Source organism: Dermacentor variabilis, chromosome 9 (genome assembly GCF_050947875.1).
Source record: "Dermacentor variabilis isolate Ectoservices chromosome 9, ASM5094787v1, whole genome shotgun sequence".
Classification (NCBI taxonomy): domain Eukaryota; kingdom Metazoa; phylum Arthropoda; class Arachnida; order Ixodida; family Ixodidae; genus Dermacentor; species Dermacentor variabilis.
The window spans coordinates 46,724,724-46,751,558 of NC_134576.1; the positions used below are offsets into that span (position 1 = coordinate 46,724,724).

General features: G+C 46.8%; 1 protein-coding gene across 1 annotated transcript in view; it reads right to left on the reverse strand.

Annotated features, from left to right (window-relative positions):
* The window catches only part of LOC142592658 (serine/threonine-protein kinase TBK1-like), a 114,541-nt gene that overhangs the window by 61,856 nt on the left and 25,850 nt on the right, over positions 1-26,835 (reverse strand). Inside the window, exons 5-9 of the mRNA XM_075704225.1 lie at positions 24,555-24,645; positions 20,390-20,480; positions 13,161-13,318; positions 3,645-3,755; positions 2,233-2,412 (exon numbers count right to left, since the gene is read on the reverse strand). Coding sequence (XP_075560340.1) covers positions 2,233-2,412; positions 3,645-3,755; positions 13,161-13,318; positions 20,390-20,480; positions 24,555-24,645 — 631 coding nt within the window. The remainder of the gene's footprint in view (positions 1-2,232; positions 2,413-3,644; positions 3,756-13,160; positions 13,319-20,389; positions 20,481-24,554; positions 24,646-26,835) is intronic.

Here is a 26,835-nt window from a genome sequence, read left to right on the forward strand (position 1 = left end):
GTTTTCCTGAGATGGAACGCGGGGACATGGTACGTTATTTTATAAATAATGCACGTGTTAGATTCTTTTTTTATGGGGTTTTACATGCCAAAACCACTTTCTGATTATGAGGCATGCCGTAGTGGAGGACTCCGGAAATTTTGACCACCTGAGGTTCTTTAACGTGCATCTAAATGTAAGTACATGGATGTTTTCTCATTTCACCCCCATTGATATGCGGCCGCCGTGGCCGGGATTCGATCCCACGACCTCATGCTCAGCAGCCTAACACCATAGCCACTGAGCAACCATGGTGGGTCATACAGGCAAAATTGAAAGTCACTTAATTATCTTTATGTGATTTGAATTTGAAAGCATTCAAATCCACATTAATCCACTTTAATTCACCTTCATTAACTTTACTTCACCTTAATTCATTTTACTCCACCTTAAGTCAGCTTACTCTAACTTCACCACAATACCATAATCCATCTTGGTCTAATTTCATCATCATCAGCATGGTTATGCCCACTGCAGGGCAAAGGCCTCTCCCATACTTCTCCAACAACCCCGGTCATGTACTAATTGTGGCCATGTCGTCCCTGCAAACTTCTTAATCTCATCCGCCCACCTAACTTTCTGCCACCCCCTGCTACGCTTCCGTTCCCTTGGAATCCAGTCCGTAACCCTTAATGACCATCGGTTATCTTCCCTCCTCATTACATGCCTTGCCTATGCCCCCCTTTCTTTTTCTTGATTTCAACTAAGATGTCATTAACTCGCATTTGTTCCCTCACCCAATCTTCTCTTTTCTTATCCCTTAACGTTACACCCATCATTCTTCTTTCCATAGCTCGTTGCGTTGTCCTCAATTTAAGAAGAACCCTTTTCGTTAGCCTCCAGGTTTCTGCCCCGTAGGTGAGTACTGGTAAGACACAGCTATTATACACTTTTCTCTTGAGGGATAATGGTAACCTGCTGTTCATGATCTGAGAATGCCTGCCAAACGCACCCCAGCCCATTCTTATTCTTCTGATTATTTCCGTCTCATGATCCGGATCCGCCGTCACTACCTGCCCTAAGTAGATGTATTCTCTAAGTAGATGTAGATGCTCTAATTTATACCAACTTTAATCCACCTCAATCCACTTTAATTCACATTCATTCACCTCACCTCAATTCCCTTTATTCCACCTTAAGTAACCTTACTCACACTTGCACCAACTTTAATTCACTTTACTTCACTGTAATTCATGTTAATTCACCTTAATCACCCATGATTACTACCAATTAATGTTGCTATACCATTTACTATCTTCTGTGTTACTACTTAGGTCAGACAAGACACTGATGATGTCACCTCCTCCCCAATGGCTGCACCATCACGTGCCCAACGACACATACACTAGGCCGCATGTTTAGTCAGCCAGATGGCTGCGACGTGATGTGTGCAATGATGCACACTAAGCACACCTTCAGTCAACCAGAACCAGAAGGCCCAGGTTCGAATCCCCCCGCCCCCCCCAGACCGAACGTTACCGAGTTTTCTTTTTAAAGGCATTAATTTACTTCATGTACAGGAACCTCCCCGAGAAATGTGGCGTCAATGCGAGCACTTCTTTTACATGTTTCTAGCGTTTGCTCCGTCGGCCATTTTTGGTACCATCAATTGATCACGCCAGATTTTCTGCCTCATGGGACATATAATGCCTTCACAATAATATTTAGCCCACATGTTCACAGGAGCCTCTTCTACAGATTGCCAATGCTTTCTTACTGTATTCAAAAAGTGTTTCAGGACCCCTTAAGGAGACAGCAAGACAGCAGTATGGATCAGGGAGCCAACAAGGGTAGCCGACATTCCAGTTAACATTAAGAGGAAAAAAATGAGGCGGCCAGGCCATGCAATGCATAGGATAGATAACCGGTGGTCTATCAGAGTTACAGAATGAGTGGCAAGGGAAGGGAAGCGCAGCAAAGGATGGGAGAGAATAAGGTGGTGTGATGAAGTTGGGAAATTTGCAGGCACAACTTTGAATCCACTAGTGCAGGACAAAGGTAATTGGAGGTTGCTGGCCTTCTTTCTGCAGTGTGCATAACAATAGGCTGATAGTGATGAATATTTGATATAACAAACTTACTTTCATGTCTGGTGTGACTTCTGTTATAACATGGTTCAACTTTAGAGATAGCGTGCAGGGTGTTCAAAGGCATCCATTGAGATCACCATCAACGCAGTCAAAATGAACTCACGTTGCCTGAGATGGCAGGTAGGCATGTATCTCGCGTCCCTCGTTCAGGTACAGCACGTGGACGAGACGACAGCGAAGCACCTCCGTGACTGACTCAAAAAACTGCTCGAAGGTCCACATCTTGGAGTCGTCACACTCTAGTAGTCCAGCCAGCAGTGGAACAACCTTCTCTCGTAGTCCCCTGTCAGTAAAATAAAATATAATCCACAATGTTTGTACAAGTCTAGTACAATGGATAGTTTGTTTCAGCGGGACGCTGGTACTAAAACCATTGTAACGTGACCAGTAGTCTTAGGATACTTCACGCAGTTTCTGGTATCTATCTATGACCTGATCTAACCATTTTCCTCTCACACCAACTTTTTAGGTCAAGCAGTTGTGCACCTACAAACAGCATTCTGAGTGAGGGGCCACCGTAGGATATTTCGCATAGATGGTGGCACTGAACATGCAAAAGTCATCCTATCTACTTGCTTTCACTGGCAAGGCAGTTTGGTAGCTTCCGGAGGGTCATGCGATTGCTGTGAATAGATATGCATTGATTAGGTAACCGTAACTTTAGTTGCGAACACCTGACGATGCAGCTCTTATTAGGCCTAATGGGCCGGACAGTGTGGCCATGATGAAAATTCGTTGCTGGCCGATGTGATAACAGCCGTAAACCATCGAGCGAAGCTGGTCACTAATATGTTACTAAGGGTGGCTCATCACTCATAGGTTGCGAGAACACGCGTACGGGTAAGATTGACAGCCGTTAAGTGGCGTTGGAGTCTGTGTTCGACCAGCCGGCAAGTACTGCAGACATGCGTCTGCAGGCTTGCCACATTCGTCTGCGTGCTTGCATGTAGGTAAAAAACTCCCAACTGCACAAACCTATGTGTGTCACAAACCTGTGTGTGTGAACACTGAACGCACAAATTTGGTGCAATCATCTTGCCTTCCGGTGGCTAATCCGCCTGATCTTTCCACATGCTTTCGTGCTTTCCACACACGCTGCTTTTGTTGCTCCTTCTGTTCACATAACGTTAATTGTTTTGATCGATCCGGTTGACCTGGTCGAACCTTGTACCAATATAATTGCGCGCTGTGGCAACATTGCGCATGTCAAGGCACCGACCACGGCCGGGTCATTCATCGAAGGTACCGATATTCGAAAAATCGAACATTCCAGAGACTGAATATTAGATTTTTGATTCACAAATCAAATTATTCAAGTGTTTGCTGTTCGATTCAAAATAGAATATTCGAGTATTTGCTCATCCCTACTAAGAACCAATCAATGACAGCACAACTGAATCATATGCAGCAAGATGCCTATGCTGACCCATTCTTGACATAACACCAAGGTCCACCTCTCTCCCTCTTCATAACCCTACACGCTCACCAATGCCACAAGCAAGCCGCAGTACTCACGGCGACAGGAGGCAAGTTCGGGGCAGCTCCTTGCTCCACTCGATGGGGCCATTCTCGGCGTTCTGCACACCCGAGATGACACCCGACTCCTTCTTGGAGGTGATGCAGTACCTGCAGAGAGTCCCTGCTTTAAGGCAAGCGTGGCACAGAACACACTATTCGAGCTCAATCTTTATTGGAAGCAGAGAGGTAGCGGAGATGCCGTCTTTAAAAGGAAGCAAAACCACCAAGAATGTGCCACAAGATTTTGATGAAAATAAAAGACTATCACTTATAGTGATAAAATCAAGAATGCTGCTTGCAGCTTAAGGCAGGAAATATTATTATGTTGAACAGGCCCAAAAGTCGCAAAAAACGACACGTCGCAGCCCTTTGCAGTGAAACCTTGAGACTACAGCTGGATACTGACTATGTAACCACAGATTTTAGTAAGCAAGTCGGCTGTTATTAAGAGCACCTCATGTATTGTTTAACCGCACAAAGCCCCCATCACCATTTGAAGTAAAGTAAAATTTAAACAATTGGTTCACATCTATTTCTGGCCATGGAGAGTATGTTGGTACGAAGAAACCAGCGAAATGATAATTGAGTAAAACTTACTTAGTATAATAATTAATTAGTAATTGATTTGCTGAACTGAAAACTCTCTCCAGCATATCGAAAACACTAGTATGGGTTCTCTGTTGGGTTTCCAGCACTTAAATTTGTTTAAGGGCATTGTGGCCCAGTCATGTAAGCTACTGCCCTTAGCCGCATTCCGAGGGACTGCTGTGTATTATCTGTAGTGTGCATCTCAATACGCTGAATAAATAAATGAATAAATAAATAATCAAGAGTTCTTTGGCAACAAATTCAGCATATGTTGCGCTCTGTGGGGTTAAAATCGCAGCCTTTATAGTTGACTTCCGTTAATTCAACCTTGATGGGACCGACAAAATGGATAGAATCATCCAGTGGGTCAAATTAAACAACACACAGAAAAAAACATCAAAACCCACCACTGATTCATTTAGCAGTATTTGCCAGATTCTAACATGCCCCCAAATGAAACATTCAACTGCTTTTATCTGTGCAAAGTAGAAAACTAATGTAAAGATAACATTAAAGCTCTTAAACAAGGCAGAAACCTAACATGCATCTGAATTTTTACAAAAAAATGCGCAAGGGTCTAATATGTGTTGCACAGTGGTGGCCAGTTTTCTGTAGTCAGCTTCACCGCGTGTTTGTTTGCTTCACAGCAATACAGCTGTGTTATGCGGCAAAGCATACAAACGCTGAGCTCTCTTTTCTTTTTTAAAGAAAAATGAGACGCACATTAGCATCGGGTAAATACCGCAATTAGGCATTGCAAGCTACCCATACTGCTTGAAAATCTTGATGATGTATGGCGTTTAATAGCACAAGGGGCATCATGACATATGGTAATGAATTGGTAAGTAGTATGTATGAAACTATCAACTTGTCAAACGTATATGTGATGTGCCTGTAACGAGGCCTAAAAATGGGCCGCTGTAAATTGCGTAAAATATATAAGCATCAAAATAATGACAAAGACTCATGATAAAAAAAAGGGCACAAAAGTTATGGTATGAGGAAGTGGCATAATGGGATGAATACAAGCACTACTGCCCCCACAGGGCTCTTGAAGTAAAGCAAGAGCAGAGAGACGATTGCTGTAAAAAACTAGTCAGTGCAGCTACAGCCTCAAAGGCGCGGCTGTGCTACACATGAACCGGCCAAATTATTTATAAGATATTAACTTTATCTAAAAAGCTAAAAACAGTTTCCAGGGCAAAAAGAGGTTCTTTACTAAGAAAAAATGCTGGGTGAAGTGGAATACACTGACGATACACAGAATAAAAGTACTTTTTACACTCGGTTTCTATTTCCCTGCATTGGACGAGGAGGTGGAGAACTGTTAGACTATCGCCACTCCTTCGACATGAGGGAGGCTCACTTCCAGTCAGTAAGTAAGAGTGGGTGCCGAAGGTATGATCTATTCTTAGTCAACACAGGAGCACTTCCTTGTACTGTGTTGTGTTCTCCGATATCCAGTGCCCTAATTTGGGTTTGATCAAGTGCAATTTATTGGGCACCTCGGAATCACACTGTTTCTGCCAGTGCTTCTTCAGCTGGTGACGTAATATTGTTTAAGGTCCATTGCTGGAATGGGTATGTTTGTGTCAGTGTCATTAAAAGCTATTGAGGTAGCGTTCTCGTCAGCAGCTTCATTGCCTCTTATGCCACTGTGGCCAGGCACCCAGCAAAGGATGACGACTTGTATATCCATATAAGCAGAGCATAGAAATGCATATTGTCGCGAGAGGAAAAGGCGAGCAGTCAGTTCCAAGTGAACGGTCGTTTACTGTTCGTTTCTGCAGCAGCTACCACACACACTTCTTCATCTTCGGCTTCTAGCGTTTCTAGCGCGTGGCATTACCCTTCCCTTCCCAAAAAATAAAACGAGAAAAGACTACTTCTCGATGTGACTACACGAAAGTTAGGCAAAAAAAAGTGGGGACGGGGTAAATGCCACAAGGAGAAAATAAAATAAATGAGAAAGACAACGAACGTGAGGACAGGGACCGTACCACAAAGCTTGTGAATGGGAGTCAGCCCGAGTAGTAAAAATTCATCCTGGTAATGTGAACAATGTCAGAGGAACGTGGTCTATGGGAGTGGTGCTATGTTTCGGTTGGAACAACTTCATGGTTGACAGAGCTCAGGCAATGCAAAATTATGTAGGGTCCAAAGTATTGGCGCAATAATTTTTCTGAGTGGCCTCGTTGACGTACAGTAGCCGCTGTTTATTCGGACATCATGGGGACTGCTGAAATCTCTGAATAAACAGGCGTCCAAAAAAGCAGATTACGAAAAAAAAAATTCTTTATTTCCACGCATTTATTCAGGCTCGGCAGTAGGCTTGAAGAAATCGTGAATGCGCCGTTGCACGCTGTTTCGTTTACGCACAATCAGATAAGCCTGAATCTCGGGGAGGGTCGTACAGTCACTATAGGTGGCTCAAAGCACAGTCACTGCTTGTACACGCTCTTGTACACTGCTACGCTGCTTGTACATTGTAAGCTTGTACGCTGCTTGTAAGTTGTACGCTGCTTGTACATGCGACGGCCACGTAGTACAGTGCAGTCCACTTATAACAATATCGAGAAAGACGAAAAATATTATTGTTATAACCGATGATCGCTATATCTGAACTGCAGTTATATATATATATATATATATATATATATATATATATATATATATATATATATATATATATATATATATATATATATATATAAAAAAAAGCCGCGGGACATACCTTTGTAGCTCCGAACTAGAATTCGCTACTTGCTCTAAAGAATAGATGATGTAGAAAGTAGGCTGTGAAAAACAAACTTTATTTCTAGCGCCAATGACCGTGTCAAGGGTTAGGCGCGCCGAAATAGTCTGAAATCTGCACTTGCTTTTGCGGCAGCTTCAGCTTCACAACCACAGTGTGCATGGATTCCAGCTGCTGCGCAAACACTGGCGGCAATCCTTTAGCATGCAAAAAATCGATTAAGGAGTCGAGCGACGACAGTGTACAGTAGAACCCCGCTGTTACGTTCCTCACTGCTGCGTTTTCCCGGCTGCTACGTCGTTTTCATGCGGTCCCGGCATAGCTTCCATAGGATCCAATGTATAAGGAACCCCGCTGTTACGTCGTAGCTGTGAAAACGTTCCCACATGATACGTCGCAACTTAGCACTCCGAGCCCGCCTGGGCTGAAGTAGGCAACGCGCTCCAGCCGCCATTTTGGCTTTTGACAAGTTTTGGCTGGGCTTGGCCGGGCTTGGCTATGGAACTGGCTGCAAGAAGCCGCACGCCAGTTCGGGAGGCCGCCACTAAGTGGCCATTCGTGAAAAATGCTCTCACTATCATCACTGTGATTAGGGTCACCGCATGGTTGTTGTTGTTGGACGGGTCGACTCACGGAGGAAGGAAACTCGGGAGAGGCCCTCGCGTCACTCTTTGTGAAGCAAAAGTGAAACCGGAAGTTGGCGTTGCTCGTGGCGTTGCTCCGCCTATCGGGCCAGCTCTCCTCTCTTGTTTACATTTCTCCCACGGCGTGCCGCGCGCAACCGAGTTGCTCGGACGCGCGCGCTCCGCAGCAATACTAAACAATCGTTAGCAGGTTAGCATGATTACGCCAAAGAGGGCAAAATTTCCCGCGGATATTCCTTTGTCCGTTGCCATTACCGTGGCGCGGTGACGAGGAGGAGCACGAGCCGCATGATGCCGGGGAGTGGCCAAATCCTAGCTTTGGAGAAGCCGTCGCGGCTCTAGACCTCCTCCGCAGGTACGTCGCACCTCACAGCGACGCTGACAGCAATGCGGCCTTCCAGGCTATTGAGAAACGTGTGGCGATTTCTAGCGAGCGAAAGAAACGGCAAGCCATCATTCTAGACTTTTTTAAGTCCTAAGCGCACTCTGTGGAAATAAATAGTCTATAGTTGAAGCTGCCCTTTTTTTCATTCATTTTCGGAGCTTTCCTCACTGTTGCGTTTTCCCGGCTGTTACGTTTTTTTTCCCCGGTCCGGTGAAAAACGTATGAACGGGGTTCCACTGTACTTTGCGTGGACATCGTGGTCAGGGTCAAGGAGCCACTGTCAATCTCGTTGTCACTGTCACTGCTGCCATCGCCACCGTCGCACAGCTTTGCCATCTGTCGAGACAGCACATCTTCAGCGATCGCCTCTCCGGTGACCTCATCGCAGAACGAGGCAGCACTCTGCAGTCAAAAACTCCTCCATCGACGCACCATCTGTGTCACCAGTAGGAACGAGCTCCCAGAGTTCGGTTATGTCAGCAGCTTCCACCGTGTTGGTCTCAGTGGGTTGGGGAAGTTCGTACTGACGCTCAAAGCCCGCCTTTTTGAAGCAGTTGTACATATATGGTTGACTGCTTTACTTCATACCATGCACCATAAACGAAGTGCACGGCTTTCAAAAGGCTGATCTTCAGGTCAGGGGGCCCGTCTGCATGACCCGACGTGCCAGGAGCTGTGCAGTCAATGGCTAAAATTAGCCACTCCAGCATGCGCCGCTGATACAGGACTTTAAAGTTGGCGATCACGCCGGCGTCCAACGGCTGCAGGCCTGCCGTAATATTCGGAGGCAGAAACATCAATTTGACAGATGTTAGCTTCGGGTTAACGCTGTGTGCGCTACAGTTGTCAAGTAGCAACACTACTTTTCTTCCTTGGGCTTCAATTATACTGTCCAACTCGAGCAGCCATTCTTCGAACAGGTCGTGGGTCATCCACGCCTTCTTATTGCTGCGATAGCGGACCGGGATGTGTTGATTCTTAAAGCACGTTGGCTTCTTTGATCGCCCGATCATGAAAGGCTTGAGACGATGGCTCCCGTCCATGCTAACGCACAGCAACATGGTCACCCTGTTTCGAGTGCTTCCCGCTGGGGCATTGATCTCCTTTAAGAGCGTGAGTCTTCGACGGCAACATTTGAAAAAACAGAGCAGTTTCATCGCAATTATATATGTCCTTCTCCGCGTAGCGGTCCAGCACGCCGGGCAGCTTTGTCTGCAGCTACTGCTGCTTTGCCTCTGTGTCCAAAGACGTCGCTTCCCCTACCACGTTCTTGTAAACAATTCCTTGCTGCTCTTTAAAGCGCTGAATCCAGCCTCCCCAAGGCTCAAAATTTGGGCGTCCCAGAAGAAAAGCGAAGTTTTTCGCTTTGGTAGCAAGTATTGGCCCACTAATAGGCACATCATGCACGCGGGTTGTGATGAACCACTGGTAAAGCGCCTCTTCAACATCGGCGTACAAAGGGTCTCTAACCCTTTTCCGCTGATCGGCATGGCCGCGGATAGCTCCTGCCTTCACAATCGCGGTGCTACCGGTTTTCAAGGTGGTTGATATCGTCGACTGGGTGAGCTTATACTTCTTCACGAGGGCGCTCACCTTGAAGCCGCGTCGAGAGTCCTGCAAAATATCCATCTTCGTGTCAAGCGACACAGCTTTGCGCTTTGTCGGCGCTATCTTCGAACTGGGTTGTACCGTTAATTACACGCTGCTTCGGTGGCATCAGCCTGCTATCGCGAGAGAGAGAGACGCGGGACGGGTGCCACCGCGCCGCTTTGCTTGTCGCTTTTTTTACTTTCTCTCTCTTTCGGAGCGACTGTGACCGACGCGCATGAAGCAGCTAGTGCCATCTTGTGGCGCGCTGCGCCTACTCAGGTACTCTCCGGTGCGCAGGCGGGGCGGGACGTGTCTAGTAACGCTAGGACGCGCAGCGTGGTAATGGTGGCAGATACGAACTTACGGAGGTAAACATCGCCTTGTCTCGACATCGTTCGTTTCAGGGAACTAAGCAACGCAAATGTTGCGATTATATTGCACAGAAAAAGCCATCCGGACGGCAAAATTTTGATCATTATATCCGATATGCAGTGAATAACCTGTCGTTATAAATGTTTTTTCCCCCCATAGACCTAATGCATAAAATGACTCTCATGTCGACCCATTGTTATAACCGATATATCGTTAAATGTGGTATCGTTATAAGTGGTCTGCACTGTACAAGGAGTGTCATCTTCCGACTCGGAGTCATCGTCTGGCGGTGCAGCAGAAACTCGACGAATGATCTCGCCGTTTGTTCTGCGCATGTCAGTACAGCAGTGTCAGCACCTGTGAGATGGTGTCCGGAATCACAATGCAACCACTGCGCAGGTCTCGGCAGAACATGTTCGGCATCAGTAAGGAGCACATCGGAAGGCGACAAATCCTAGGCCTCCCGGCACCCGCTTGCCGGCATTCCCCAGCGCAGTCTGTGCGGGCACTGTCGGCGCCATTAGACACTTGACGCGATGTTTCCGTATGCTGCATTGGATCACCGCAACCTTGACACAACACACAAAGCAAACACCACTACGCCGTCACGTCAACACCAGTCGCACAAATGAAAAACGTGGCCTACTCGCAGGGTCTTGCACGAAGAAAGAAACAAATCAGCTGCTGGATTGTCTTGACATGGTTTACTAAGCTGAGACTGGAACTGCTGTAGCCACTCTATCGAACCAGGCAGAAACGATGATGATGAGCGGGGATTTGCAGTAGTGCCACTTCGTGAGGCAGCAAGGAGGCTCCGTTCAAAACAAAAATGGCGTTCAGCAAGTCGAACCATGCACCGGTCAGAGTCGGTCTATGGGGAGAATGGCGGTGCTGCGAAACAGACCGAATAATCGAGCATGTCCGATTTTTGGAGTCCGAAAAATCAGTCGGCGACTGTATAGGGGTCCAAACCCATACGAGATCTCCCGGGCTGTATGTTATGTCTCGATGGCATATGCTTTATCAACAAGCGTCTTGACTTTGTCGAGATAGAATTCGTTGCCGCGCAAGGTGCCATGCTTCTTCGGCATGCTGAACAAAAGCGTCTGTACCTGGTGTGGTAGGTTGAGATGAAGTTGGTAGGAGCATCACGCCGAGCATAATGGTGATGTCGCGTCCATAGACCAGACAAAAAGGAGGAAACCTGGTGGTTTCTTGTAGCGCAGTGTTATACGCGAATGTCACATACGGGAGCAGTTCGTCCCAATTTTTATGGCCCTTGGCAACATGCATAGAAAGCACATCTGCAATCATTTTGTTGAGACGTCCAGTTAACCAGTTAGTCTGCGGGTGATACGCAGTTGCCGTACGGTGCTTTGTCCCGCTCAGCTGCAGAATATCTGGGACCAACTGCACGGTGAAAGGCCATACCACGGTCTGTGATGACGACAGTGGGAGCACCATGTTGAAGGACGATATTTTTGACAAAGAGACTAGCTACATCTGATGCAGTAGCTCGCTGAACGGCTTGTGTTTCGCATTATTGAGTGAGGTAATTGGTGGCGATCTAGTGGTTATCAGCCGAAGACTTGGGAAATGGGCCAAGTAAATCCATCCAGACTTGTTTAAAAGGTGAGCAAGGAGGTCATACAGACTGAAGCAGACCGGCTGGTTTCATTGGCGGAACTTTGCAATGTTGGCAACGTCGACCACTTCTGACATACTGCGCTTCACAGTTTTGGGCATTTTTTGAAAGTACTATTTCTGCTTGATCCTTGGCAGAGTACACGTGAAATCAAGGTGTCCAGACGTTGGTTCGACATGGCATGCATGTAAAATGTCGTTGCAGAGAGAAGTGGGAACAACGAGCAGGAAAACGGTTTCCGTAGGGTGAAAGTTTTGCTTGTATAGGATGTCGCTGCGTAGGCAGAAAGAGGACAAGTGACGCGCGAACTGCCACGAGGGTTGTTGGCAGCTTCCTTCAAGGTATTTAATCAAGGATTGCAGCTCGGAGTCGTGGCGTTGCTGTTGAGCTAGGTCTAAAGATGGAAGATTACAATGAAAACCACAGTCATCGTCAGTATCTAGTGGTGCAGGTTTAATGGGGGGCACGGGAGAGACAATCAGCATCCGTGCATTTCTGACCAGACTTATAAAGTCAAGCGTGGGCTTAAAGTCAAGATGTATTTTTGAGTATGAGGGCAAAAACCATTGCACAATGCTGGTTCCACATAGCTTCCCCGCAATACAGCAGTGTTATGCGGTCAAACATAAGGTGCACATTAGAAAGAGTAATACGGCATGTCATTGTTTCATTATTGTTCAGTTATAGACATATAAAACGATGCCTCATATATAAAATGTTCCCTGGTTTTTAACTATTCCCGTAAAAAAATGCAATGGTGGGCTACACCTTAAGTTTCCTGCCATAATTCAGCAATGCTAAACTCGATTTTTCAAATGCAACAAATGTCACCAAAACCAAAATTGATTTTTTATGGGTAGCGAACACAACAATTTCTCTATTTCCCTGTACTTTGTGAGGATGCGAGTCTCTCGCGCGTCCGCTGATATATAGTTTTCCCAGCATGTCTCACGTCTCCTATAATCTGTAATCTGTAATCTGTAGCTTAGTGCCGGCAGCAGTCTGTCGGGCTGCAGTGCAGTACGAGAAATGGCGCGAGTGTGGCGCTTCTAGCCCCATCTGACAGCGGGGTTGGGCGGGCGTGACAGAGAGTAGGCGCTTCCTCTTTGGCTCCGAGTCGACAAGCGGCGCGGACGTTTTGCGTGTGCGCCGATCTATGTTTCTGCGAGACTGCCTCGCGAGGCCTCGTTCGAATGCCCTGTTCGTGTGACTGTCCGTGCGAACGACCAGGCGTTAGTGTCCAGCATGGGGCGAACATATTCGCTCGCTATCCAGTCGCAGCGAGTCGGACTTCCTAGATTTGTCGTGCGCCCATCGGCATGCTTTGTGCATAGCAACTCGGCTAGCAAGCATTAGTGTACGAAAGGTGCAATAAATGCACTTGTGATTGTTTGCACTACTGTGCTATTATTCCTTTGTCCCAAGAGAAACGGGTGAGAACCCTACAACTTAGGCGTGAACTTCTGGAACGAAGCCTCCCATCAAAATTGTCCAAATAGAAACACAGGTTTCATATGGCCTGGGGCCCACTCACATGGTGTCTTTGTTGCGGCGTCCCCCATACGGTCGGAAAGGCAGAGCCCCCGTTGCCACATGATACAGGGTCACCCCGATGCTCCACAAGTCCACCGTGGCCCCAAACGACTTGCCTGCACTCTTCTTCAGCACGGCCCGCTCATACATGTCGGGATGCTGCATGATTGATTGAATGACTGATTAACAGATGGATTGATTGACTGATTCAAGTAGCTCACCCTCCCAAAATGACCGTGGGGCCATAATTCCACAGCAGACAAAGCCAAATGGTCATGGCCGTAGATGTAAGACAGCAACAGAACATTTGTAAGAATGCGCCTCTTTATAGTGAAGCAATGCTAGGTGTCACTTCAGAGATGCTGCAACCTTCTTTAACTTCAAGAAAATATTTTCCTCCCGCTGCTGCTGCTCGATTTCCACCAAAATTACCTGGAACAGCAACACATTCCTGTTCCACGTAATTTATTGCTGCATACTTATTAATTCACCCGCTCACTTCGTATTCGGCATTTTCATGTTTCATTTGAAGTTGCATGCATTGGAAAAACTGACTTCAATCTCGTTTCGTTCCACAAAATGCTCGGCCACATGGCTCTCCCGTAGCCGACAATTATTTCGTTCTCAGGTGGGCGCTTCCGAATTTGGCGATACTGTAATGCACAAATCACTTTTTCGTGAGGCACACAAGAACACAATCTAGTCGAACAATCAAGCAACTGACTCTCACTTGCCTCATTTTCCAGAGAAGTGCGCAACACCAAGTTTGCTCGTGGGAGCTCACGTGACATGCCTCGTTTTTTGCTATGGCCGCATGTCCCCGAGCTGTATTCTAGTACAATTACAGGAACGACATAACTTTATACAGTTGAACCTCGCGTTAACCATCTTTGCGAAAAGGATGAGTCTCACTTGTTCAGATGCTTCCTTCAATATATGCCGGTGCTCCTGACATTGTACACACAATGTCAATTAAACATTTGACTTGTTTTCATTGGACGATTCTTACTAGTGCAGGGATTTCCAGATGCAGGGTTGTCATTTCACAATTTTTAGTGCAAATGCTGTGCTAATAAATGCCACCAGCTTCCCGAAAACTCATTTCTTTAGGGTGTCATTGGTAGACACACAGCTGAAGCCTGTCCTCCCTGGGTTATTAAAAATGGCAGTGTGGAGTAAGGCAGCTGCAGCTACAACACTTGCCTTTTACAATGCCAGAATCATGGTACAGTTAAACTTCAATATATATATAGACATCGATATAACAAACCACAATATAGTGAAATTCTCAACGTAACGAAGTACCACATTTACTCGCATAATAGGTGCACTTTTTTTTCAGGAAATCCGGCTCAAAGTTCGGGGTGCGCCTATATCGTGGGGAAAAGTTTACTAAATTTTTTCAACTCGCATTCTCGTGCTTTAAATTTTAACACGTCAGGAATATGGCTGCTCTCACATAATTTACCAATAAATCCAGAATAAAATAAAAAAATAAAAGCTACCTACTTACCTTTTAATGAACAGACGAGAGACGTTGACTGCACACACACGTAAAATTTATTAAGACTATTCAGAGTCCGAGTCCGAGTCGGAGAGAACATACTCATCACCGCCGGGTGGAGACTCGTCTTCTTTGTCTGAGCTCCACAGCATGTCGTCTGAGCTCGCATCCAGTGCATTGGAGATCCCAGACTTCTTGAAAGTTTTCCTGACGACGTCATCGGAGATCTCTCGCCAAGCTTCCACGATCCATTTTCACAACATTTCCATAGGCGGCCTCTTAATTTTGCCACCAGGGGTTAGTTGACGCTGTCCTCCAGCCATCCAATTGGTGTACAGCCTTCGAATGTTGTCCTTAAAAGGCTTATTTAGAGAAACGTCCAAAGGTTCCAGCACGGAAGTGAGGCCTCCTGGAATCACGGCAATATTGGCGGCGAGGAATTACGGAGTCGCCATCTATCGGAAGCGCCTCGCTGGCGTAGTATGAGGGATCACGCGGCGCGCTCCTCATAGGTTTTGCTGTCAGTGCTCACTGAAAACACCACGCGCGAGCTCTCCCGGACATTTCTGTAAGTACTTTCGAAACGAGAGAAGTTTTTTACTGTCTAAATAATATTCTTGGGCAAACTGAAAGCACACAATCGTTTACAGACGCTATCTCTTTACCGAATACGTACAGTGAACGCCACTGCGCGCGGTCGCCGCGATGGAGTCTACCGAACCGGCTTCTTGCATAAAAGGTAGGTAAACGCTGAGCGCTAACTATGTGAAATACGTTCTTATAGTGTTTGTATAAATAAATGCAGCGTAATAGAATGAAGCCTCAATGCAGCGATCGCGCAGATTCGCAGCGACCGACTGCGCGTCTGCATGCTTATCCGTGCATTGTTTCGCTTTCTCCGCGCACGCGTTCTCGCACCGTGTCATGAGCTTTAGGCCGCAGAATATGAGCATTTGACAGTATACAAACAGCCATTGTTGCGTGGGCGCTAACAGAGCTGTTCAAAAATAATTTCATTGTAGAGACTTCGACGCCTACGGGGACTGTGATGTGCCGTCGCGACGATTCAATATTTTTTTTTTTTTTTCTTCTAAAGTCTTTGACCTTTCAATATTATTTCTCGAGTTGCGTCGCACTGTATGTTTATCGGTGTTCTCAGTGTGCAATTTTCCGCTGCTCCTTTTTTGTAATCCAGTGCATTAATTCATAACACAAACATGACCATATGCCATGCTTTTTTTAAATGTGCTTCTTACCGCTGCCTTTCCACTCCACTGAACTTGCCAGTATCTATAGCATCGACAAGTTCATAGACCAAACCATCATGACATTAGTCGTGCAGCAGACTCGGGCGAGCGTCTCAGTGCGCGTCTTTAGAACATCGCAGACCGGGCCCGTAGCAGAAATCTTCCTCGCGTCTGTGCTTGCTGCATACCCGAGTTGAAGCCGATGACTGTTTGCCGGTTTTATGTTTCGCGAACCAAGCTTCACGCAGCTTCTTGTCCTGCGGCTACGCGTGAATAAGGCTGACACCGGCCTCCGTTACGTGCGTCCGGCCCTGCGGAACCGAGCAGTAGCCTACCATGTTGCGCGCCTTCAAAGGCAGCCACTACCTATTGTGGTGCTTTCAAGCGCTTTAAAGGAGACACTCGAAGCGGGAAAATTTCGCCACTAAATGAGGACCGTAGGGTACAAGGGAACTTAAAACTCGTTTTCAGCTCGCTTCGGCGCACCCGAAGCAGCCGACGCGGCCGCTATGTCCACGTGATCCCTCCTAGCACATCACGCCGACGGTGGCGCCAGCTTTTCCAGTGGTGGAGCTCGAGGCCAATCCGTACGCACCTCTAACGTCTCTCGTACACATTCTACAAGGTGCCCGCGAAAACTGTCCAAAACGAGCATGGCCAGATACAACAGGCCGCCTGGCCGCCGGCCCCCAGATGGTCTCTTGACCCAGTCCATCATCAACTCCGCGGACATCCAACCTTTCTCCTGGACCCTTACATAGATGTCTGGAGGGAAATTTCCCTTTGGGAGCGTCTTTCTCTTAAAAATAACATAAGGCGGTATTTTGCGCCTATCTGCAGTCACTGCCAACATGACAGTATACCTTTCTTTTTCTGCCCCAGATGTTCTAATAAGCACACTTCGTTCACCTTTCTCCTCTACAGCTGTATTTCTCGGCATGTCGAAACAGAGAGGAGTCTGATCTGCATTCCCGATCTTGGACAAAATGAAGTTTTTTTTTGCTGCCGGAGCCGTATGACAAAACGGTGAAACTCCAGTACCTTGTCCTCGTATGCTGAGGGCAAGCGCTGGCACAACGTTGTGCGCCTCCTCAGGGTAAGTCCATGGCGTCGCATGAAGCGCGTTGTCCATCTAGAGCTTGCTTTGAAATCTTACGCTTCGATGCCCTGCGCTCGGGCAATTCTGGACGCCTCAGTCTGTACTGTGTCGAGAGACACTGCACATAACCGTCCTGTCGAAGGCCCCATATGTGTTGAACAAGTTGATCTTCCACTTGTGGATACTTTCCCGAATTTGCACCGCGGAAGGCCCGTCGCGACTTCTTTGTGGCCTGAAGTTTTTCTTGCTGAGCTCGCCAGTAGTGAATGCTTGTTTCTCCGACACTGACATGTCTGCTTGCAGCACAGTTCCCATGCTCGAGTCCATACTGCACAGCTTTCAGTTTGAATGCAGCCATGTAGCTACCATACTTTCCCATTGCGGACCACGCGACCACACGAACGGCATGCCGCTTGCAAAATGGCGACATGTGGCGTTTTTTTCTTTTCTTTGCCTCTGTCAGCCTGTGTGGAGCATTGATGGCAATGGCACTGTCGCTTGTGTCGAGTCGCCCAGCTTTCCGAGCTGCCTAAGCGAAGGTAGCGATAAGCTTAGATCCACATGGCGGTTTGGAGGGGAAGGGGGTGTTATCGATAGTTGATGGAAGAACTATTTTTCGCTTGTTGATGCATTGTTTTTTTTTTTTTTTGTTTCTACGGACGCGTTAGGTCGTCGTGCTTGCTGGCTTCGCGGCGGTTTGGGCAGCGGGGTGTTGGTAGTTAATGATGGTTAACGGAAGAACTAGTTTTCGCGATGTTGTATGTGCTGTGGGTCTTGAGCACCTGCGACGGCAGCAACACTAATGAGAACTAGTAGTCCAGCAAATACGTTAATAAGCTTGGGTTGTGGAATGTGCGTGCGTTGCTTTTTGTTTTGTTTTTTTCACCCGAGATGGAGGGGGAGGAGGGCGTCGGCTTGCAATCATGTAAATGCGGTACTGATCACAGTGACAAGTTCGGGGTGCGCCTATTATGCGCGGAAATAAAAAAATCAGATTTTCCGCGACCAAGCTGGGGTGCGCCTATTATGCGAGTGCGCCTATTATGCGAGTAAATACGGTAATTAACATTTCATAGCCTCTTGTCCATAGGACACCATGTATTTAGAACCTTAATATAACGAAGTATGTTTGTATCCCAGTATAACAAAATTTCGCTTCCACCCCACAGAAATTCAAAAACAATAAATGGAAACTTCTGCAGACACATGTGCAATTGATTGAATTACGAGCAGCTGCTTGCAAATGCACCACTCAAATCGCGAGCAGCGCGTCAAGAGCGACTGCCAAAGTGGAGCCACATCATGTTCCCTATAAAGTCCAAGTGCGATAAGATCATGGCCCGCGCACTTTGTGCTTTAAGTGCAAGGGAAAGTGTGCGAGGGTGATCGCCCGTTTCAAATGGCAAGGCTGTATTGCCGTTGACATTTACTGACAAGTGACTACGCTTTTTGCGTACCATCTGCAGTGCATACTCTCTGGTTCAGAGCTAAATGTCTGTGCTATGCAGGGAAAACGAAGTACAGCAAAAACAAGGAGACTTGTTCATGGAGTTTGAGTTGGTAGCCGCAGCGTGGGCTGCCAAGCATCAGACCGGAGTTGCGAAGTGAGAACGTGTGTGTCAATGAATATGGCTCCTGCATCAAGAATGCTCGTTTTGGTACCACCAAACAGGTATCTCATGCGGATCTGTAGTCACTGGATAAAAAAATTTGCCCGATGGGGCCGCATTCTTAGTCAACCGCTTTTTCGAGTTGCATATGACCATTTTCGCAAGATTTTGCGTAACTTGGCACTTGAGGCGCCAGCATCTATGGGCAGCAGCATGGTTAGTACTGAAAGAATGTGTGCATGGAACACTGTTGCTTGTAGAGGGAGCCTGACTTCTGGGAACCAGCATTATGCAATGCGTCATGCTTTCCGAGCTTCGAAGCCATTGGGGAGGATTACAAAGGCAGAGTCAGTGCCATTGCTGACAGCAGCGAATTCTTTCAAAGAAAAACATAGCACCAAACAGCAAGAAGCTTGTCAGCGAACACTGAAGCAGGTAGGCCTAGTGGTGCCACTGCATGGTGGTGGCTGCGGCTACCGGCGGGTCTGCGTGCGAGTGTGCCTGTTCAAGGCGATGAGATAATCAATTTGGTGGCGGCAGCGGCAGCTTCGATTAATGCCGTTTCAGACCTACGGTCATGGCAAAAAGTCCAGAAAATTGTACAGCAAGGGGTTTCCACAGTAAAAACTTCGGATGTTCTTATGCATTGTCTTTATAGGGTTGTGGCAGTGCTGAGAAGGCATCCAAATTATCGGACTTGTTCGAAAAATTGGGGGCCCCAAAAATCGGTCGTTGACTGTATTCAATTTCATATTCTAGATTTTTTTCATGATTTTATTAAATATTTGACTCGTACCTACGATTCTGTATTTGCACATCCCTAAAAATAAGTACAGTCATCAATGAATACTTGCTTGGATCGGGCTGCAAAGTTTTCTGGATTATCAGGCAATCGATAAAGAAATCAAAGCATTTTAATGAGATGATAAAACAACTATTTCGTTGAATTTGAGAGTTGATGGCTGTGTCAACGATATCTTCACACTCACTGGCAGTACAAAGCGAGGCCTGCAACATTTTCACGTACTTTTCGCCCCTGCAACTGGTAATATCACCCACAGAGGGACGAACCTATCACGAACAGTGCAGGCACACGGGAGCATACCAGTCTGTCTCTCGCTTCACTGCATCTCCGAGACTAGAGAGTATGACACCTCTCACCCTAAATGCATGGGAAGACTGCACACATGAAGTCACTGTCACCTCAGCTCGCGCAGCCTTTGTGTAGTAGGGCGCAGGTGAAATGACCGCTCACCTGCTTCCCACTACAAGCGCCCGCCCCCCTGAATAGTTTGTTGCAGTGAAAGAAGGCACACGTCAATCCATCATCCTTCTGTGCTCACTCTTGAACGCTTTCCACCAACCCCAGAGGCACAGGGTGCGATAGGATCTTATCACACTTGCACTTTATACAGAACGTTATGCCAAGAAGGTCTTGCAAAGGTCACTTTGGCAGCCGCTCTCTTTTGTGCGGCACCATATTTCAGAGGTGCCATTTACAAGCGGCCACATATAATTCAATCTTTTGACCATCCACGATCGTGGCAGTTCCCATTATTTGCCTCGGTATTCCTCCGTGGCGGCAGTGGGATTACGTTATATTAAAATCACATATAAACACACTTCATTATACTGAGGTTAGATTTGCCTGGTGTTCTGGAGACAGGAAGTTATTAAAAGTTATACACATTGTTATATCGAGAATTTCATTATATTGAAGTTAGTTACACTGAGGTTTAACTGTATATTGCATAGGGCCTTACTGCTTACCAGATATTCTTCAGTGCCGTACAGCGACATGAACTGCTGATCATCCTGGAGCTCTCGGGCAGCGCCAAAGTCGGCCAGCTTGTACACAAACCTGGACACAAATGCACTGAATGAGCAGCAGAAATACAAAGAAGGAGGGGTGTGTAAACATCGAATATCACTGAATCAAATCAGATAGTGAACATTCAAATAATTTGATTCACAAATTTAATATCTACAATTTGATTTTTCAAATACTCAATATATTCGGTGTAGCGCAATGCAATGTATTCTACACGTAATGCAATGCCACGTGTCGCCTGCGCCATGGAACACCTCGTGCTTGACACCGGCCAAGTTTATCAATTCACTTTGTTTTCGGCACAAAAGCTGTGCACAGCAGAGGGGCTCCCTGGCTTATGCACTGGCGGTGTCACTGTGAGCACTCCTAGATGTCAGCCTGAGGTGGGTTTCGCGCGTACAGCGCCTAAACGTCGCAATTCGCAGAACAGAGCTGCAACAGCCAGGGCCACCTCTGTTGTTACAAATTGCATCCAGATCGACAAGGCCAATTGAAACGATAACACGGACTTCAATGCTTCAACGGCCGTCAGTCTAAACTGCACGCGTCGCCTCGGAACCCCATCACATGATGACCAACCGTATAAACATACTAGCGACAAGCATTCCACGGTGGCTTGTGGCCAGTAACCTCATTGGCCAGCAGTGAATTTTCGTCAAGGCCACACACTGCCTGAGCCATTAGGCATGATCAGCGCTGCTTTGTCGGGCATCAGTGGCTAAAGTTAGTTTGGTGCCAAGTCGACACAGATCTGTTTGCAGCTGCCACACAACACTTGGAAAACTGCCAAACTGGTTCACGAACGAAAGTGAGTGCACGGGATTGCAACAAAGTTGTTCAAGGACACTATCTTTGTGATACATGGTAGGGCAGCTTCTCGTTCCCAGTGCCGTTCAGGCTCAAATCATTCTTTCTCTTTTTTTTCCTTTTTCTTTTTGCAACTTCGAGCAACCCCTCACCTTTGAATTTACAGGATGGGCGCAAAAGTGTTACGACCTGGTTGCATGCATTGGTGCGGACAAAGCATAGATGGAGGGGGTGTATAGCGAGAACTTGCCGTGACTCTGCAGCTTTCAGATCTTGGACAGGTGGCAAATCATGCCAACCCTGACAATGAAACGGTGCAGACAGTGCCTGCTCTTTATCGTCGGCGCCAGCTACGTGTGGAGCAGTGATCGAGTCACGTGACCCATGCACCTTTGGTCTGTTGCAAAGGTTGACCTTACGATAATCCACCTGCCGTAAAGCTGCAATAGCCCTTCTGTATTTTGAAGAAAAACTGGAAAGCAAAGCTTTCTGTGCAATAAATAAATGATTGCCACAAAACACAGGCTCACTCTTAAACTGAGAATCTCATTGGTATTTAGTCCAACAGAATGTCCCTAATTCATTAGTTTCAGAGAGTAAGAAAGCACTTGATTCTGTTCAACAGGAATTATATTGCTAATAAAATATTTTTCATACCTTCATAGACTAGAACTGAGCTGTAATCAGTGCTGGCATACTCATATGGTGTCCCATCTAATAAAAGTAATCCGTACTGTATATCTAGGTTTCTATCTACCCGAGACACTGACAGCTTGATACATCCTTGTTATGCAATGCTAGGAGAGTCCCGAGTGTGTGTAGCACTGTAGTTTCTTGTCCAAAATTTGTAATCATTAAATTTTATGAAAAGCTTTGATAAGCGATATCCGCTTTAATATTCGACTTTTTTTGTTAATTCGATTCAATATTCAATACGAAATCTATCTGCACACCACTAAAAGAAGGTGATGGAGAAATAAAACAAAATCAAATAAGTTCAATTAATGGGGGGCACTAAAGACAAACACTGAACCAGCTTAAATCATTGATTACAGTAGGACCAAGAAATTTGTACTTGTGTGATAACTGCACCCCCAACTTCCAACCAATAGGTTACTTACTCGTGTGCATAGGTCATACTACTATACTCAAGAAATGAAAATAACCCTTCCTTCTGTGGGTAATCAAAAAAAAAAAAAAAAAACAAGCTTTGCTGTGCCATGTTGTTGTCACTGCGCCATTACGCAGTGTAGTCGGGCCACTTGTGCTTTGCCTGCTTGGAAATGTGCAGCACAAAATCAAAACAGTATTCTCGAGCATTCGCATTCAAGCATACAACCACTTTCGTGGGATTTTGCATGACTCGGCGCAGGACGCGCGCTGCTACCTTTGCACAGAGCAACAAACACTGACCCACGCGTTCAAGTGTCAAGACGCAAAATCTCATAAAAGTGGTCGTACCTCAGAAAGCGATTGCTCGAGGATACCCGCTCGGAGCGATCATGTTACCCACTGGTGTTAAGTTGGTGTTTCATCTTCATGTGACAAGACTGAAAAAGCAAGATGGGCCCACAGGTACAAGCTTTTGTGCCAACCTGCTTGGGCTTCGGTTTTGGCAGATTGTTTCAGCTGATGGTACCTCTCTTCTGGCCCTTTTACTGAAGGAGCTGGGGGGCTAGCGCACGGTAATGAACTCGCGGGCAGTCTGTGATCAACCAGGAAGTTTCACATGAACAGCTTCAACCATGAGCAATAGTGTCATGTTGCAGTGACGTACAACAACAGTGGCCCAACGCAAGTCACAGGACTGTTTACTGGGCGAACCTGTGCCCAGCCAAACAAGTAGCACTCATCACAATGGCAGTGGCCAGCAAACTTTACGATCATCAAAAACTGATCAGTGGGTCAAGCACGTCGGCTTTTATACATAATTTGTCCAAGGTTCTACCATAGTCACTGGTGCTTCCATACCTTCCAGAAAGTACAACACTATTCGCATCGCGCATACAATCTGATTACGCAATGTTCAGCAACAACATAGACAACACATAGAATCAATGATAAAATTCGAGTAAGTTCCAAATCATGCAGTCGCATCTGGCACTGAGTGGTAACTCTAGTTTGTTGGCGGGTACAATGGCATTCCCGGTAAAGTATGAACAAACACACGTGTCAGTGCCTCACTCTTAAAAAGCACTCTCTCAATGCTGCAATATAGTCAAACATATGTGCAGTTACACAGACCGGTTGGCCATTACTCAACCAGTGCATTCCATCAACATCAACAACTTAGCTAGAACACATCGGTTTCAACCCTTTACATTCACCCAAACGTCCGATGCAGCAAACACCGACTAGCTGCAACAATAACCACCTTCGCTACCTCTAGAAAAAGGAAACATAACTGCATAGACGTGAGAAATATGAGAAGGGGTACCACCAGAGAAATATAAACTCAAAAGGCGTCGCCAATTTGTGGGAACAAGCGTTTACTACCTGCAAAAGACAATGCAGATAGAATGCATAAGATCGCTGTGCGCTGTTCACGAAACAAAGCTTCACAGGACACAAAACAACAATTAGCACTAACAACTTCAAATGTTCGCCGTCTCTTGTATTGTGTTATCTTGTAAGGTGAAATGGGCTTTAGAAGATAATCACCAGAATTATGTATAAACCAAAATATAGGTTAAGATTTCTTTTCCAGAAGAAAGAAAAGAAAAGAACACCTAACTTTGGCTGTCATCTCATATAGCATTCTTTAGCACACTGGAAATTGTCATGTGGACAAGTCAAGGGCAGGGGTCGACCTATATACAGGTTTTTACGGTAATTAAAACAGAAGGCGATTGTTGACAGTTGGCTAAGCAAGGTACAAGTCCTAAGAGAGACCAAAGATGGGAGCAAACATTCATAACTTCCTTTTGTCACCTGCTAGCCACAGAACTTCCAGAGAGCTGCCAAACCAAACTCTTCTTGGCAGGTTCTGGTAGCTCAGGGGTAGCCAGAAGTGTACAACCAGAGAGGAAAGAATGGGTGGCAAACATACATCTGGCGGTGGTCGGAGTAACCAGAGAAAAATGACTGTCCAGCTCTGGCAGCTCACCAGTAGCCAGAAGTGACATATTTAAGAGGCCCACTGTCCCATGTTGGTGCGTTCTGAACGTAGCTGTATTGCCATAAGCGATGCCAAGGAGAGCTGCTTCCCAGCACCAGATGTACAGCTATGCCTGGGATTGTCAGAGCAGTGGCCACTCCACCTACCACCACTTATCACAGCAGCCACACAGGCCTCACCTGCCATCCTCAGCAACATATTTCATTATGTTCCCAGGCTTTAGGTCCCGGTGGATGATGTTGTTGTCACGCAGGTGTTTCATGCCCGCACCTGTGAGCAGATACAGAAGAAACATTAAATCAGAGTCACTCACTAACTATCCAGCCTCTCTAATCCATCTTTATCTTGAGAGGACAAGGCACAGTGGCTGCAATGCAATTACAGTCACAGAACTTCCCTAATCTCCACTTGCTGCAAGTCCTTTACCCCACATCCTATTCTCCCTGCTGACTGGACTGTTGGCACACCCAACATTATTTCATGCGACGCTAAAATGCCAATGTTCACTGCTTGGACAACAAGCCTACAAGCAACCCAACAAAACCTGAAAATTCAGCAGAACCCATCCCACCCTGACTGTCTACGGAAATGCATTTAGCATTGAATCATCATAGCAACACAATGGATTGCCACCGATGAAACGAGTTATGCGTGAAGCATGCACTGCAGCAGGACTTTCGCGCTTCCCTATGAATACTCGGTGCCATCTAGCAGTGCTGCTGCGAAGCCTGCGCATGGCACCCGAAATGCATGGCGTGCCGGTGTGTGCAAACGCCAAGAAACGCGACATTCGGCAACCAAGTTCATCTCTCGCGCTTCTTTCTTGACATGCTGCACCATCTAGTGGCACTGCCGAGAAGTCCACACATGGCCTCGCAGATGAGAAGCGGGGCTTACCGGTACATGCGAACGCAAAGAATTGTTCCCTAACTTGCTACATGCCCGGTGGCACATACTCTTAGTGACCCTGGTTGGCGAGAGATTCATACTCGGTAAGCTCATGGCGCAGCTCTTTAAAGGGACACTAAAGGTTACCAGAAACTCAAATTGAAGTGGTAGAGCAATGTTCTAGAACGTCTAAGGCGTCAATATAATCGCGAACAGAGCTTTAGTAACCGAGAAATTGAGGTAAATGCATAACACGATTTGAGACCCCCCAGCGACATTCCGGTACTAGCCCGATGACGAAAGGACTCCTCATAATTTGTGTTACTAATACTCAACTACTCGTATTAAAAATATCATTTCATTCGATTATAAGACGGAAAAAAATGCTATTTGTCTACGTCTATTCGATTCTAAGAAAAAATAACATTTTGATGTTGCCCTTCAGTAATATGGGTGTTCAAAAGGTTTCGTTTTCGCTCGAGTCTGCGCGCTCGACTCTGCGCCGCGCACGCTTTGGAGTTTCAGTAGTTTCGTTATCGCGTCGTGCTGTGAGGGTTCTGCTGGCTCGCGAAACTTTCATTTGGAACAAGCAGCGAGAATGCCACGTCCATGTGATGTCGTGGGAAGCCCTCGTTGCTTTCCCGCTCAGGAGAGCCGGTGTCGAGGCCACCGTCGTAGTACGCAACGACGCCGGCAGTGCGAGCCCTCAGCAGCAGGTCGCGCTCGTCGGTGCTCAAATTGCTGAAGTTGAGCCCACCATCGCGAGCCAATCTGTCGGTGTCAGGGTCCATTGCGACGAGCGTCGAAGTTAGCGTCATAGAATGAAGTACCAGCTTATGGGCGTTTTGCGCTGGAGTTTGAGGTATAGTAGCGGCGCCTGGTGGCGGTGCGGGAAACGACATCTGGGTCGTGCCAGCTTGGGTCGTATTGAGCCCTGGCTGTGGCGAAGCACGTTTCTAGGCCGAGTTTTGCGTTGATTCGCGCATTTTTATGCCCTGTTGCGAGTGCGAAAAGGCTCGTCGCTTCTCATAGACCACGCCGACCACGCTGCGAGCTCGCCGCAGCCTATAGTTTAACGAAAACGGACTCTCCGTGTGCTGTGGGACGTAATGTGGGACGTAATTCGTTTCTCCTTCCGCTAGCCACCATACTCCCGCTTTCGCTCTGCTGTCGGCTCTGTCTTGGCTCTGTTTCTGGCCGCGCGTTCGCGTTTTCGCAGAAAAGCCGTAGCGCCGTCTGCGGACGCCGTTCTACTCACCGATGGCGCAACGTCACTACGAGACCATGATGTCAGTACTCCTCGATCGGAGGGCGGGCGATTTGAACTGCGCTAGAGGTACGCGGACGCTTCAGAACGCATTTACTCTTAATTAAAATAAGTCTCTCCTTGGCACGAAACAAGCGTTTTGACGTTTCTGTGATGGTATTTCAACAGTCCACGTTGACTTAATAGTAACCTTTAGTGTCCCTTTAAAGCATTCACATGAAAGACGTTCACTGAAAAGGAGCACATACCCCATGCATTTGTGGCACAGCCTGCTAAAGCGTCAGGCTGCTTTCCTTGAGGAACCC